This window comes from Alligator mississippiensis, chromosome 3 (assembly GCF_030867095.1).
Source record: "Alligator mississippiensis isolate rAllMis1 chromosome 3, rAllMis1, whole genome shotgun sequence".
In the NCBI taxonomy this organism is placed as follows: Eukaryota; Metazoa; Chordata; order Crocodylia; family Alligatoridae; genus Alligator; species Alligator mississippiensis.
Window position 1 is genome coordinate 104,525,029 of NC_081826.1, and position 12,309 is coordinate 104,537,337.

Consider the following 12,309-nt stretch of genomic DNA (forward strand, 5'->3'; position numbering starts at 1 on the left):
CCCTGCCGGGAAAAGCCCAGCAGTGCCCCCAGCAGCAGCCTGCCCTCGCCCTGTGCAGATCCAGGGGGCACACCCCCCCATGCCCTCCTAGGATGTATACAGTGGTGGGAGCCACCTGCCTCCTCCTCCCCGCATGCACTGGATGAGCCGTGGCTCCAACCCACACCCTGCCCCGGCTGTGCAGCACCTGCCCCTGCCCCTGCTCCCTGTGGGGCCCTCGGTCTGCCCCTTCTATGCCCCTTTCCTGCTGCTCTGTATGCTGCCAGGCCACTTACCGACAATGGGATCAGGCTCTCTCTCTCTCTTTTATAATCAGAGAATTGGGAGGTTTTAAATAGAGAAAACCAGGATCCCTGATTATGAGGCAAGTGGCCTAACTCTACGACCCTTGTATTGCACAGTACACAAGTGCAAACTGATCTCAGTGACCCAGGAAGCCCCTTCCAGTTCTACATATCCTGAACTGCAGTTCTCCAGTCTTGACTATAACCAATGATTCCTATTTTGAATATTCCTTCTCCCAAAATGGATTACAGTAGAGATCCTACTTTGCTTTTAGTCAGTTTAGGCTTAGGACCATATTTTTCACCTTACTCCTATCATTAAAATTCCAGCTTGCACAATATGATCACAATGACTTGGGACACAAAGTTTAGGTCTGAATTACGAGAATTCAATTACTTTTAAAGAAATTAAATCAAATATTCCTTGAATACCTTATCTAAATAACTTGGGTACATGTACAGAACTTAGGAAATAACAGAGCAGTCCTGAACACTAATACTGTATTTGTCTAGTCCTTAATACAGTAAACAGGTGGCAGGTGCTTATAGTTAATGGGAAAAAATAAGTCCATTTAAGAAGTAAGCATGTTCTTAGAGACGTTGTTATCCACAGTTCTGAAAACCAACACTGCTGTAAACAACTAGAATTATGCAATATCTTGTTAACAAGGTTTCCATTTCCAGAACTGTTGGACACATTGAGGTGTCTGTTATTTTCAAATAAAAGAAATTATTGCATTTAAAATAGTCTTGGAAAGGTAAAAATAAAAAACCTTTTATTTTAGCTACCCTTAACATGGTGTTAGGCCAGCATTCCCTTTGAAAACAGTGGGATTACTTTTAGAGTGATTCTATTCAATTACAGTAAGGTTAGCAGAACTGAACCCTTAGCTAGTATGTATAAAATACTGGTATTAATGTTCTATAGTGCTCAAATTCAGAGTTATCCAAAGTATAACTTTTCCAAACCATGCACCAACAAAAATTCAATCCTTCTGCTTTCTGAACTCAAGTAAGAAAAACACATTTTCCCAGTTGAAAGAAAGAAAGAAAGAAAGAAAGAAAGAAAGAAAGAAAGAAAGAAAGAAAGAATTTGAAAGAAAGAAAGAATTTGAAAGAAAGAAAGAAAGCACGCTTCACGAATTTGCGTGTCAAGAAAGAAAGAAACTATACTTTTAACTTTGTCAATAACAATGTGTCAGTACTTAAACCACACAGAAGACAAGGTGAAGGACAACTTTTAACGTGCTCACTGTATTTTTGGCTTGAGCTATCATTTCATGGGACAAGTGAAGCAAGCAAAGTACTGTGCTCTTGGTGACACCTTTTCCCATGAAGGACATAGCATTTCCTCCCCACTCAACGTAAAAAGATGAGATGACCTGGAAAAAACAAAACAAATTATTACCTGCAGTAAAGCTACCATGAAATATACACAGTACAAACTGTTCTACAGACTCCCTTGGATTTAAATCATGACTAAGAAAAGTCACCAGCCTTTATCAAATATACATTTTCCTTGCATTTTTAGACATACTTCATCATTCTATTATAATAAGTTACATTGACAGAGGCTACCTTGTGATATAGCTATAACCTCATGTTCAGCAACCTGCTCTTATCTTGGCTTTCCTTCATGTCTACAGTGACCTTCATTTACCTATTGTTTATAGACCTGATAGAACTTTTATGTTTTCAATCCATTCATTATTATTTTTTTTTTTGCCAAATCTTGTATTAGCATACTTAGAATTTAAATGTATTCTTTTGTTTAAACATTTTTGATTTTTAACCTTGGAAATCCTCATATGTAATTTGCCAAAACCTAGGCCCCAAATAATTCCAAGTCTGTCTAATTAATTTAGTATTTACATGCTCTGATAGGATAATTCAAAGTGGGGAAGGAGCACAAACCTGCCTCACATATAATTTATGAAGACCTACATACTTTTTAGTTACAGGAGTCCTTTTAATATTTTCAGCTCTTAAGAAAAGTCCCTTGGACAGTCTAGGACGGTCATTTTGAGCTGTTTATTGCTACTTGTATGAATTGAAAATCTTTATTTCATACAGGAACACCTGCTGAATAGCAGCAGTTACAGTAAGCTGATGTAACTGTCTGGCCAGAGATTGTTAAAATGTAACAAAAAAAAAAAAACCTATGTAAATCAGACCTAAATAGCCTGTTTAAAATGTGTTAAGAACTGCATGTAATGGAATGTATTATCCCCCAAACCATGGCTATTACAACCTATCCATTCGTTTCTGTTTCTCACCACTCCATGAAACAACTCTCTATCAAGTTATATGTTGTATTCAGTTGACTTTAAACTGCATAATACATAATGCAGATAGGATCTTATCAGGAGGATCTCTACTGCCTATTTCCCAGCCGTTATCTGAAACCAATCTCTTTAGCACACCTTGTTCTTTGCAATAGCATCTATAATTTGGGTGCCTTTTTTAATTTAAAATCCCATCTGAAGCAGTCAATCAAGTGGCTCTAGTTATTTTATTGCCATTTCAAAAACCTTGCCATTTCATCATAACTCAGTTTTTTTCAACACTTACTTTACATTTTTTGTTTCATCACAACAACTCGCAGTTAATATAGAGGTTACCAAAAATCTCTACTGAGAGCTAGAAAAAGCATGGAAAAAAGTATATATTTATTCTGAATCTTTAAAAGGGCAATACCTGATGTATTTATTTTCACTCTATTTCATAACCAGCAACAAGATCAAAATGTTAAAAATCTAGCCTTAAGTCCTTTATATGTTATAAAATTATTTAAGAACACTAGGGTGCTGGTAAAGTTGTACTTTTGAAGAGAAACTAGAAAAATAAGCATAACATTTTCGGCGTACCCACCATGAAAGCCTCTTGTTAGTTCACTGGGTTTTCCCTATGTTACTTTAATCTAAGGTGCTGAGAGATGTTCGTTTAAACGGAGTGATGGGATCTGACCCTGGATACTAAACCTCACAATCCTGGGCTCCCCCCTAAACCACCAGCAAATTGAAAGCTGGGTGCCTGACTGTCAAATTGACTGTCAGCTTGCTTTAGGACCACACTAGGGCTCTAAACAGCAGCCTAAATTTATCAATCCAGGTGTTTCTTTTTTGGAATCTTTAAAAGGACATCTGCTTGTAGACAGATACAGTGTGCATGTCTGTGTGTGTTCATAGTTATAAAACTATGTTTTTATAACTAAGTTTTATTTTTTAAATACTCTGGCTTATACACCCCCCTATTATTTGGATTGATTTCTTAATTTTTAATTTTGATTAATATTTGTCTTTACAGACTGGTTTCAGTAGCTAGCCCAGAAGACTAATAACGCATGTTTTAGTTTTCAGCTGATGTCTTTTACTTGAATGAGGTTACTTCTCCCTATTACAAAAACAAATCGTTACATAACCGTTTTGAACAGTTATATAGCCAGAATAGTCTACAATGACATGAAAGTAATCTTCGTTTGGTGCAGATTTCAATTGCTCTGGATGAAATTAATTTTGATATCACTAGTTATGATACTCTGAAAATGACATATGAACAATAAATATATTTTGCATAGACTCTCATTTAAGATCATAAAGAATTCTCAATCCGACATTATTGAAGTCAATGCTAGTTTTGCCATTCACTTCAAAGAGAATGGGATAAGGTCCAAAGTGCACAGATGGGAAAGATTATGGTATATCTTCATGCATGGATAACTTACTGGCTCTCTCAAAAGTCTAGTACAAGTGCCCAACATGCGCACACGTCATAAAATCTTCAGAAAGGGCATCACAGAGCATAAAAACACTGCACTCTTGTCAAACACAAAAATTAATGAAATATACAATTTTATGGACAAATCTGTTTCATTCCACCACAGAAGTTAATTGTTGATTTCTAACTGGCTATATACAATATTACAAAGTTCCTTCCTTGCATCTTTTAACTTATACACAACCAAAATGTCAAGTTCACTAATTGCACACATCCGTTGTTAGGTTTTCAGAAAAAAACAAAACAAGTCCCCCCCCCAAAACACCACTCTTAAACCAAATTACAAGTAAAATTTCCCAAAACGTGTATTTCCCTCAATAATATTGTATTCACAATATTCATATTTTGCCTTACGATTGTTTCATAAATGACCAAATGACAGCATAAGCAACTTACCTCAAGAAGACCTGTTAAATATTTCATACAAATTGTGAATGGTTCAGTTGTGACAGAACGTGTACTCCAGCCTGGGAATGCAGTAACGTGAACCATTCCTCGTAAAGTTCTCTCCAGAGAAGGAAGTCCATAGAAGTGGGGTGCATTTGTTACCCGTAAACACTGTAGCAGTTTCAAAGCCAGCTGTGTTCGGAAACAGTCAGCAAGTTCCAAGCCCTTTCTGTGGCCATAGACATAAAGCAAAAATGTAAGTCAACAATATAAAAGTTACCCTAATCTACAATTGTTCAGGTTACTAATGATATCTTATTGTATCTGTAGGTGTTCTATTAGTTTAGGTGTCTGAATCATGTTGCCTTTTGTATATGGAAAAGTGGAAATCAACAACTCCAGCTTTATGTATTAGAGTTCTGAAAGCACAAAATTTCATTTATCATCATATTGGGACATTCATTCAACTTCAAAAAAAATTACTGCAAACAGAAATGTTAAACTAAATAACCTGTTCAGTATAAGTGAAAAAAATTAAATGCTTTATAACATGAAAAAAATGACAAAGCTCAATGGACACATTTAAATTCATTCTAAAATCAAAGAGTCAGAGAGATTTCCTGTAGTTAGAGAGCTTCCAAGCTAGCAATCAATTAAAAATTGTAGAACAGTTTGGACCATGCTCCCATTTATAGTGACATAATTTTCTAATCCTTCTTTTTCAGACGTCTTGTTCATTGATAATGATATGAATAAATGAACCAAAGAATAAAATAACACTCTGAAGAAGCTCTCTATGCAAATGTGTAATTAGATGGTGATTTTAATTATTTTCAGTCATATTTTTAGACATATTTTGATTAAGAGCCCTTGCACATATACTTAGGCAAAATAATGAGTTTAGAGATGCTTAGTGTTTAGGACAGAGGTGCCCAACACGCATGGCATGGTATGGATACACTTGTATGCATGCCCAAACACCAAATGTTAAATCGGTGATTAATAATTTCAAATACTATAAACTGATTATAAGATGAGGTTTTCTCCCCAATCAGCATAGGAAAAAAAAGCCTTACATTTGCATACAAGGAAACCCCATTAAATATATTGCACTGTTCAACTGCTGCTAAAAGCAGCATGCACTCACTAACAGAAACCAGCTATAAAGTTGATTAAATGTAGCCAACACTGAGCATGTTATAGAACACATGGCTCATATTGGGCAAACACACTGAATGGAGTAGGAGTGGGAGTGTTTGTGTGTTCGTTCCTTTAAAAAAATAAAAATTAAAAAAATGGGCAGGCATTCCCTCCACAGGCAACTGGCACTGGGGCTGGAGGTACTGCAACATCAGGCCAGCACTGGGAGAGCCAGAGCCAGTCCTGGCACACTCACCTTGGTACCAAAAATGTTTGAACTAAGCCAAAAAGGCTAACGTGTTGATAGGAATGTACCTCAAAGCTAAATTAGTGAAGCCGGTATGAATAAGATATATGGTAGTGTCCACTGTGCTCATTCACCCTTAGCACCCATTCTCTTTCAAGTTGTGGTGAGCCACTACACTGAATACATCTTGATTTCTTCTTCATTACCACATCTGAGCTGCAACTTTCTTTCCCATTTCCAGTGATTCCTGTTTCTTCATCAGCCTTAAATGCTTGGCAAACATCACCAAACGGTCCAAACAGTTCACCCAGAATCCCTTCGTCACTCCCTCTCTCAGCTGGTCACATATGATTACTATGGCCCTGCCCTCCGTGAGGTGCAGTCAGTTCAAGTTGTCCTGCACCTCATCTCCATATACATTTTTGGAGGATCCCAGGACTCCTGACAAGAGCATCTGGTTCCAGTCATGAGTGGGAGGCTAATTAACACGTGGATCCTTTGAGGATAGGGAGGGGGTATCTGGAATACACAAATATACTGATCAGTGCTAAGCTGTGGGGTCACCATGACTTGAAATGCTATTGACTCTGTGGGGGCCCAACCCAGTGAACTATACGATAAATCATAAGCCTTTTTGGTTTTGGACTAATATCATTCATAGTCTGTACTATACATAAAGTAGGTACAATAGTGCTTAAAAGTATGTTTATGGAGTACCTGTACTAAAATTTGCATCAGTTCCAAAAAAAAGTAAAATTAATCAATTCTGGATTAAGTCAATGGGTACCCATGATAATTTGCATATTTATTTCAAAGTCAGTGTTTTCAAATTTGCCCCTCACTTCCCTGTGCTCAGGAAAAGCAGAATCTGACAGTAAAGGAAGGTAGTAGGGGCTATAGGGGAAGAAGTTGGGAGAGGCATGGGACAAGAGTGCCACCTGACCCCCACCCCAGATTTTTTTTCATGCTATAGCAGGAAACAAATTCAATGCAATGCTCCAATAACTAGATTCAATACCTGGAAAATTATAACAAATTTTCCATATATAGAATCTAATTTTGGGGGACTTGTCTTATATTCTGGGTCACCTTACATTCAAGTAAATACAGCAGTATCTTTTAGCTTGATTCTTGAAGTTTAGTAGATTCGTTAGTTATAACTATTAAGTATAGAAAAAGTAGCCTAGATTTGATACAGGGCCCTTCAAAAAGTGTTCATCATTTCAGTCGTTCACATGTCTGTCTTTAAATATACAACACAATAGAAGAAAGGTTTACAAAGATTAAAACAATATAAATTGGTAAGAAAGTCATAATAGATAACCTAAGCAACTTGATTCAGTGTACCAGTTTCACTGAATTTTAGGTAAAACACTCTCTATCTATTTCTAACATTTTTAATTACAGAAATGTTGTTAATGCTAACATATATACAACTGCCTAAGAACCTCATTCCAACCTATAGAAGTAAATAAATGGAAATTTTACCATGACTTTCATGGGCTTTTCAAAATATAACCAGCTCTATTTCTGACAGAGCTGAGAGCATAATTGCAAAATATCAGTATACAGAAAGTTATCTTATTCCACCTACTAGCAATGTACTACTGATATTTTTAAAACTCGCATCAAGACAGACAAGACATGTCAAAAAGGCAGGCTGCTGTTAGCCAATTTACACAAAAGTTATTATTGTAGCAATAAGATAGTTTAAAATAGCAGCCAAACCTGTAAGACAGCTGAACTCAGAATTTCTGACTGATTTAGTCAACTGTCTTTTTATTTGAGTCTGTTCAATGTTAAGTGGTACCACACATGTTTATGCATGTCAGAAGTGTGAAAATCTTTTGACCTTATGAGCAATGCAGGACTCGTTCACGGCCTGGATGAATGGATTGGGGCCAGCCCCACAGGCGAGGTCAGGCCCATGCCCCCTCCACCCCCAACCCTCCATATGCTAGATCCAGAACACAAGGTGCCTGCTGCAACCAGATCCGGATGCAAGCCACATGTGGCACCCATTCTGGTTGGTCCAAAGCAGATGCTGTGTGCAGTACGGGTCCTGAACTAGCTGAAGGAGGCTCTGGACCAACTGAGCTTTCTCTCCACCTCCTGGGACCAGCATTGCCTACTGCACCTGCCCCAGAGCAGCTGGAGCAGGCGCTGCATGCAGCCTGGATCCCAGACTAGGGAAAGTGCACACCTCAGGTACTGGATCCAGCATAGGGGGCACAGAGAGGAAGAGGAGAGGAGTGTTCAGGACTGGTCCCATGTAAACCAGCACCAGGAACCAGATTAGGTGGCTCTGTAGGCTGGATCTTGTCCATGAGCTACATCTTTGATACTACCAATGGATTTAGTGGGAAGAGTGCTTTTTTTACAAGTCCACACAGAAACTAAGCAGGTGCAGTATTTTCATATGATTACAGTTGCATTCTTGACACCCAATATTTTAAGGGTTTCTAGCTACTATACTCCCAAGTCCTGCCTTATATGAACAGATGCTTTTATACTATACCTGTCAGTAACTGACATGAAGCAGAATAGCAAGGTGTTAGAGAGACCAATGAGTTCTTTCTCCAATCGTTGCCTGATTGTAGTCTGTACATTATCTTTTTCATCCTGCACCTGGGATTCTGGTCGCACAAGAAGATCTAGCAATGAAGTTGGATTCTGAAAAGAAGAACCATGAAAACACTCAAACATTGCAAAATGTGTTTCCTAGTACAATAAGCAATCTATTGAAACTTTTCTATTCAACTGGTAACAAGTTATGATGAAGTCTGAGGATGTAATTGACAAGTATTACTTTGAAAACCAAACAAAACAAAAAACCAAACCGGAGATTAATAATTTTCTAGTACTTTGGTATCGGGCTAACAACACTCCTAGAGAAACTCTGGGAACCTTGGCTGTTCCCAGGTTATTTTTCTCCTGAAGTGGCCATTGTTACTCTGAGAAAAAGCCTGAACATCTGTGCACTCACGGTTTCTCCTGGGAGAGCAGCAACTCTCAGGAGAAAATGAAGTCTGTACAAAGCCTTTTAAGTATGGTTTTAGTATGGAAAACTTGTTCTGATTTTAAAGCATAATATTATGTATTATGAAGTAATATGATCAGAAAATATATAGAGAGTTATGCAAGTTCTTTTACTGTATTGCAACTCTGACATTACACACAAACACACAATCTGTACATTCGTTCGCGCATGCATACACAAATCAAAACACTCTTCAAACCTTTATCTGCGGTTGGCTTCATAGATGGCATTTTGTACAGTCCACAAACAATACATTTTCCCACGTATATTCTTACATTTTTAAGCAGTGTCTCCAAGATCCATTTTAAATGATCCACCTCCAAATTCCTCCTCTGCGCCCTAAGCAACTTGCTTAGAAAACTTATGACATCTGTCAGAAGCTCCTCATCTTCTGTAGAAGCTGGGAGAACTTGCAGAAACCTTCAGTACAAAAGAAGTTTATCATCTATAGGTCTCATGTTCATGTCTAAAGGACATTACTGGAAATACCAAGTTCAACTAACATGATATAAAGTACTTACACATAAACAGATGAACTGAGCTCTGCATAGGAAGTGTTAAATTTAGATATCTGAACAGGACTAATGATAGGTCAAACTTCACTAATTTAACTACTGGGAATAGTGCAGCTGTAAATTGACTTTTTTTTCAATAAAAGGGCAGTCATTTGCATAAAAGTTTTCTTTTACAGTAAGTAAAACACCTAAATTACAGAAATATTGCTGTTTTCAAAATTTAAATGTTACCTACTTCACAAACAAAACCAAAGTCTTTCACATATCCTAAATTTTACATTGCGTGTTTCTTGTAACCTCCTCAAAAAAAAAAAAATCCTGATACTTCAACTGCTTGCAACAAGCTTCTAAAACCAATTTTTTTAGAAGGATATTGGCCTCAGGGTAAAGAAGTATCTACAGTATTCCATTAAAAGGGGAAAAAAATCATCATTTCCCCTCTTACATGTGCTCCTGAAGAACATTTTGGCAGCAGTCCAAAATTAATTAGTCTGAGGCATGTAAATATTGTTGTAAAATCAGCAACACAGCATTAGATATTGCATCTCTCAGGGCGCATCTATACATGCACCAGACTGCGCAGTTGTTACTGTGCAGTCATTTAATACTTGCTTAAGCAAGCACCAAATGACTGTAGTAACCAGCGTTACTACACAGTCCTGATGTCGCATGAGTTTTTTCGTATGCTACTGTACCATAGTGTCGGTGTCACAGTTCATGCCTGCTGACACTACGCTGCTGTAGTAATGAGCTACAGTGACATAAACGTCTCGTGTAGACATGCCCTCAGTCACCAAAATTATCCTGCATGTATGGAGGGGGAAAGAAACAGGACTCTCCCCCTAACCACTTCTACCTGCTCCACAGAGTGAGGGAAGGGCCTGGATGGTCCCATCATCCCATCTTTCCTCTGAGTAAACACATGGAACAGGAGTTCTTCCATTACTTTGGGGAGGATGACAAGAGCCAGAGTTCCTTGAGATCCATACCTCCATCAGTTCCCAGGATAAAGATGAAATACCCACAGAATTTTTTCAGATCCAGCATCTGCCTTAGCATTGCAGTCCCCTAGCCACCTATATCTCATGCCTTCCCACTTGGGTTATTCACAAAACTAGCATTTCCTAAATCTTAAGAACATGACTTTTAAATCTAAATAATATTGTTTTAAATGTCTTCCTTTTTCACATAATATACCATTATGAGGTACTGCTTTCTAACTTGTTACATGCCTTGCATTTACACTTACCTGTTTAATGTTGTTTGCCAAGCCAAGCACTTCAAAGTGGCCCCACAAGAACCAGTGCTGAATTTTAAAGCAAGTCTGTCATTTAGAATATAAAAACTCATCCTAGTGACAGCAGCCCTAACTTCCCTGTGGGACACTGCTTGAACAATTGAATTAAGACAATCCTGCAGTCCACTGGCTGTGTGTGTTATCTTCAATGTGAGGATGTCTTCTGAGGATAGCTTTAATGTGTCTAAAAACCTGAAAAGAAATAAAGGAATACAGTGACAGTTAACAACCTGAATCTCTTTAAATGATTTCAACAGGCACTGATTTAATCATTTTCTTCCTACTTCTAATAAGCAAGTAAACTAGAAGCCTTCTTAGGAATTAGTTTTAATAATTTTTTCTTAATAACCTTCTAAACCTTCAGTGATTTATTTGCTTGTTTTTAAATGCTGGCTCTTATTAGGAAGCTATCTGAAAGACGATGCAGAAACTAAGTATACGATGCAGACATTTTCCCCTTACACAAACACTATTTCTGTATTCAGCAGACTACATAAGAAAGGAATTTAGTTTTTGTATTTATTTAAGGACACTCAGAATAAATAAGACTAGACAGATCACAAAGCAGTATGCGTGATGGGAGGGGCCATGGGGGGAGGTGCATTTGTGTTTAAGGTTTTTTGGGGTTTTTTTTAGCAGCTCTGAGTTTTGTTTCAGGTGTCTTAAAATAGATGGAGTTTTCAAGAAGAATACACTCTTGTACAACCCAAATAAATCCTTAATGATCTTAACTGGTCTACTGACCTAAAGCAGCTGTCTATGCAGTAGCCCATTTATAATACCCAGTGAAAGCACAGGTTCCTTGGCTGAAACTAAATCAATCTACTTATGTATAATGTCAATCAACTGCAAGGCCCCCTGACCTTCCTCCTCACATTCTGATTCATGCAGAGAGTGGCTGGCACTCAGATCACCCACCCAGTCGTGAGATGTCAGGCAGACCTGTGGTGACCCTGCTGCCACAGTAGCTTGAACAGCCCTGGGACTCTCTAGAGCTGCTCAAGCAGCAGCACAGACTCCAGGAAAAATGAATAATTTGAAGTGGTGACACCAATTATTCCAGACAATCAACATTCTACTATACTATTTTGGTGGTAATTTTATGGTATGGACATCTCAAAAATGAACTAAAAACCAAACCCTTTCCACACATATTTGACCTTTTACAAGATGCTACCACAGAACGATTACTTTGTTATGCTCCCAGACAGCTCAATCCAAATGCAACTCTGGTTACACTATATCACAAAAAAGGATTTGTTTCTCCTCTATTCATAGGCTTGGAGCTAACATTATGGTCTCAAGGTGCCTAATAAGAGATCTTATAGTAGATGCAACTTGCTAAATTCTCTAAAGCACAAAATAAGGCTGAAAAAAATCATCATGATACAAATGGATATATATAATGAAACAACTTCTACAACTAAAAGTGCTCACATGTCCCTTAAGTACAACTGGGCTACTTAAGATCTGCAAAGTAGGGCTGGTAAGCCAGTCAACTGACCAGTCAGCTGACCACATTCTCCCACATGGTCACCCTACCATTAAGCCATACGGGACTTTCGGAGCTACTATGTGCTGACGGAAGAACCAAAAGCAGCATCACAGAAAATCTCCCACTG

At 38.0% G+C, this 12,309-nt stretch overlaps 1 protein-coding gene across 3 annotated transcripts in view; it reads right to left on the reverse strand.

Annotated features, from left to right (window-relative positions):
• Positions 1-12,309, reverse strand: part of RTTN (rotatin) — a 147,287-nt gene that overhangs the window by 64,813 nt on the left and 70,165 nt on the right. For all 3 annotated transcript variants that reach the window (XM_059724270.1, XM_059724269.1, XM_059724271.1), the window contains exons 25-29: positions 10,640-10,879; positions 9,151-9,295; positions 8,354-8,508; positions 4,458-4,677; positions 1,538-1,666 (exon numbers count right to left, since the gene is read on the reverse strand). In XM_059724270.1, coding sequence (XP_059580253.1) covers positions 1,538-1,666; positions 4,458-4,677; positions 8,354-8,508; positions 9,151-9,295; positions 10,640-10,879 — 889 coding nt within the window. The remainder of the gene's footprint in view (positions 1-1,537; positions 1,667-4,457; positions 4,678-8,353; positions 8,509-9,150; positions 9,296-10,639; positions 10,880-12,309) is intronic.